At 37.1% G+C, this 1,552-nt stretch overlaps 1 protein-coding gene across 1 annotated transcript in view; it reads right to left on the bottom strand.

Annotated features, from left to right (window-relative positions):
• LOC106521995 (transmembrane protein 150A) overlaps positions 1 to 1,551 on the bottom strand; it is a gene marked incomplete at its 5' end in the record, with an annotated part of 11,520 nt that extends 9,969 nt beyond the window's left edge. Inside the window, 2 exon segments of the mRNA XM_014014800.1 lie at positions 1,326 to 1,412; positions 1,504 to 1,551. Coding sequence (XP_013870254.1) covers positions 1,326 to 1,412; positions 1,504 to 1,551 — 135 coding nt within the window.
• Position 1,552: the final 1 nt, after the last annotated feature.

Below are 1,552 nucleotides of genomic sequence, written 5' to 3'. Positions count from 1 at the left end.
GTCTAAGCAAGGCTTTGGACATGTTTTTTTTAATGAGAGTATAACATTATAACATGATATAAAACTCAAAAAAAGTCGATTTTATTTGATATTGCCCCTTTAAATAAATTTTTTGAAAATTACAAAGACGCCTACAAGTGACTCGGTGGCACTGAATTGGTTGTAATGACAGCGTTTGCCACTAGATGGCGCCTCCAACACAGACCTGTCTTCTCTATCGGTGAGGAAGAAGCGGTTAGCCGTGGCTACGAACAGCGGGAAGTAAACAGGACAGATAAAATTTAATGTTTCAGGTGAAATGGGAGGAAGAGTATCWGTWCACAGAAGYTGTGTTTAGCCAGCTTAGAGACGCYGTCTGCCATGAAGGATTTTAATAAAAACGTCGTCTACAACACGCTGCACAAAGCTAAATATGACRAGTTTACTGAAGTCACAAGTACATAAACAACACAGAGTTTTTACCAGAACCACTGAGTCTGAACTCAAGCTGTCTTATGTCAGCTCGCTAAAGTAGATGTTTATTTTTTGTTTGCTTCAAACATTTTGTATTAATATTTATTAGAGTATCACTGTTATGCATGCATTTGAATATGAAATATGTTAAGTTCCTGCACTTTAGATTGGTTTAATAAACACATTTTAAAAATGGCAGTTTTATTACATTTGGGAAAGTGTGCAGCACTACTGTATGTGTAGGGGTGTAAATCAACAGATTTATCACGATCCAGTATCATATTGATTTATTTGGACGATGATACAATTCTTCACCATATGAAGTCTGCGATTGACATGATGCAATATCATCTGTGGAATTACCAGGTAATGTTTGGTGGAGATGGAACTGGAAGAATGCTTCATATGTTTGTTTTCACTGTGGAGACAGTTGGAGATGTTTGTTTGTTTGTAGTTATTTTTTTAAATAAGGAGCAGACATAAGACTTTTTCCTTCTTTCTGCACCCTTTTCATTCAGTGTGATGATTTTTTTTTCATTTTGCCCTGATGTAATTGAATCATAAATCATTTAATTGACATTGATGTGAACAAATATACATAAATATACTAAATATTATTACACCTCTATGTGACCCTTTGGTAGTGTCAACAAAAAAATCGTGGGCCCTTCCATAATTTAAGCTGCCATTTCCTGAGTGAACAGCGTATAAACAATGTATTGTACATAAAAAGGCGCAGATTAATGCAAAATGTCTAATTTAAAAATGAATCGCTTTTCACGGTTGGATGTTCACTAATCTATGGATTCACAGAAATAATAATAATATAAAAAAAAACAATAATTTCACACAGAGAGGGTGAAGCAGCCGACCTGATGAGTGGAATGTTGTCCAGACTGCAGCACAGCTCAGGTCCTCTCTGCAGAGGGAGCTGCTCCTCACACGACTCGTTGTACAACCTGAAAACAGGAAGTGGTTGTAGCTGAGAGGGATTCTTGAAGAGCTGTCTGTTAGGACTGTGTACAGGTGTGTAGTGTTTGTGAGTTTTACCAGTTGTGAACAGGGCAGACGTGCTGATTGTAGAGGGCCATCGCATATC

The sequence above is a fragment of the Austrofundulus limnaeus genome, unplaced genomic scaffold, assembly GCF_001266775.1.
Source record: "Austrofundulus limnaeus strain Quisiro unplaced genomic scaffold, Austrofundulus_limnaeus-1.0 Scaffold119, whole genome shotgun sequence".
NCBI classification, from domain to species: Eukaryota; Metazoa; Chordata; class Actinopteri; order Cyprinodontiformes; family Rivulidae; genus Austrofundulus; species Austrofundulus limnaeus.
Note: the sequence above shows the minus strand (reverse complement) of the source record. Positions and strands in the feature narration are given on the sequence as shown.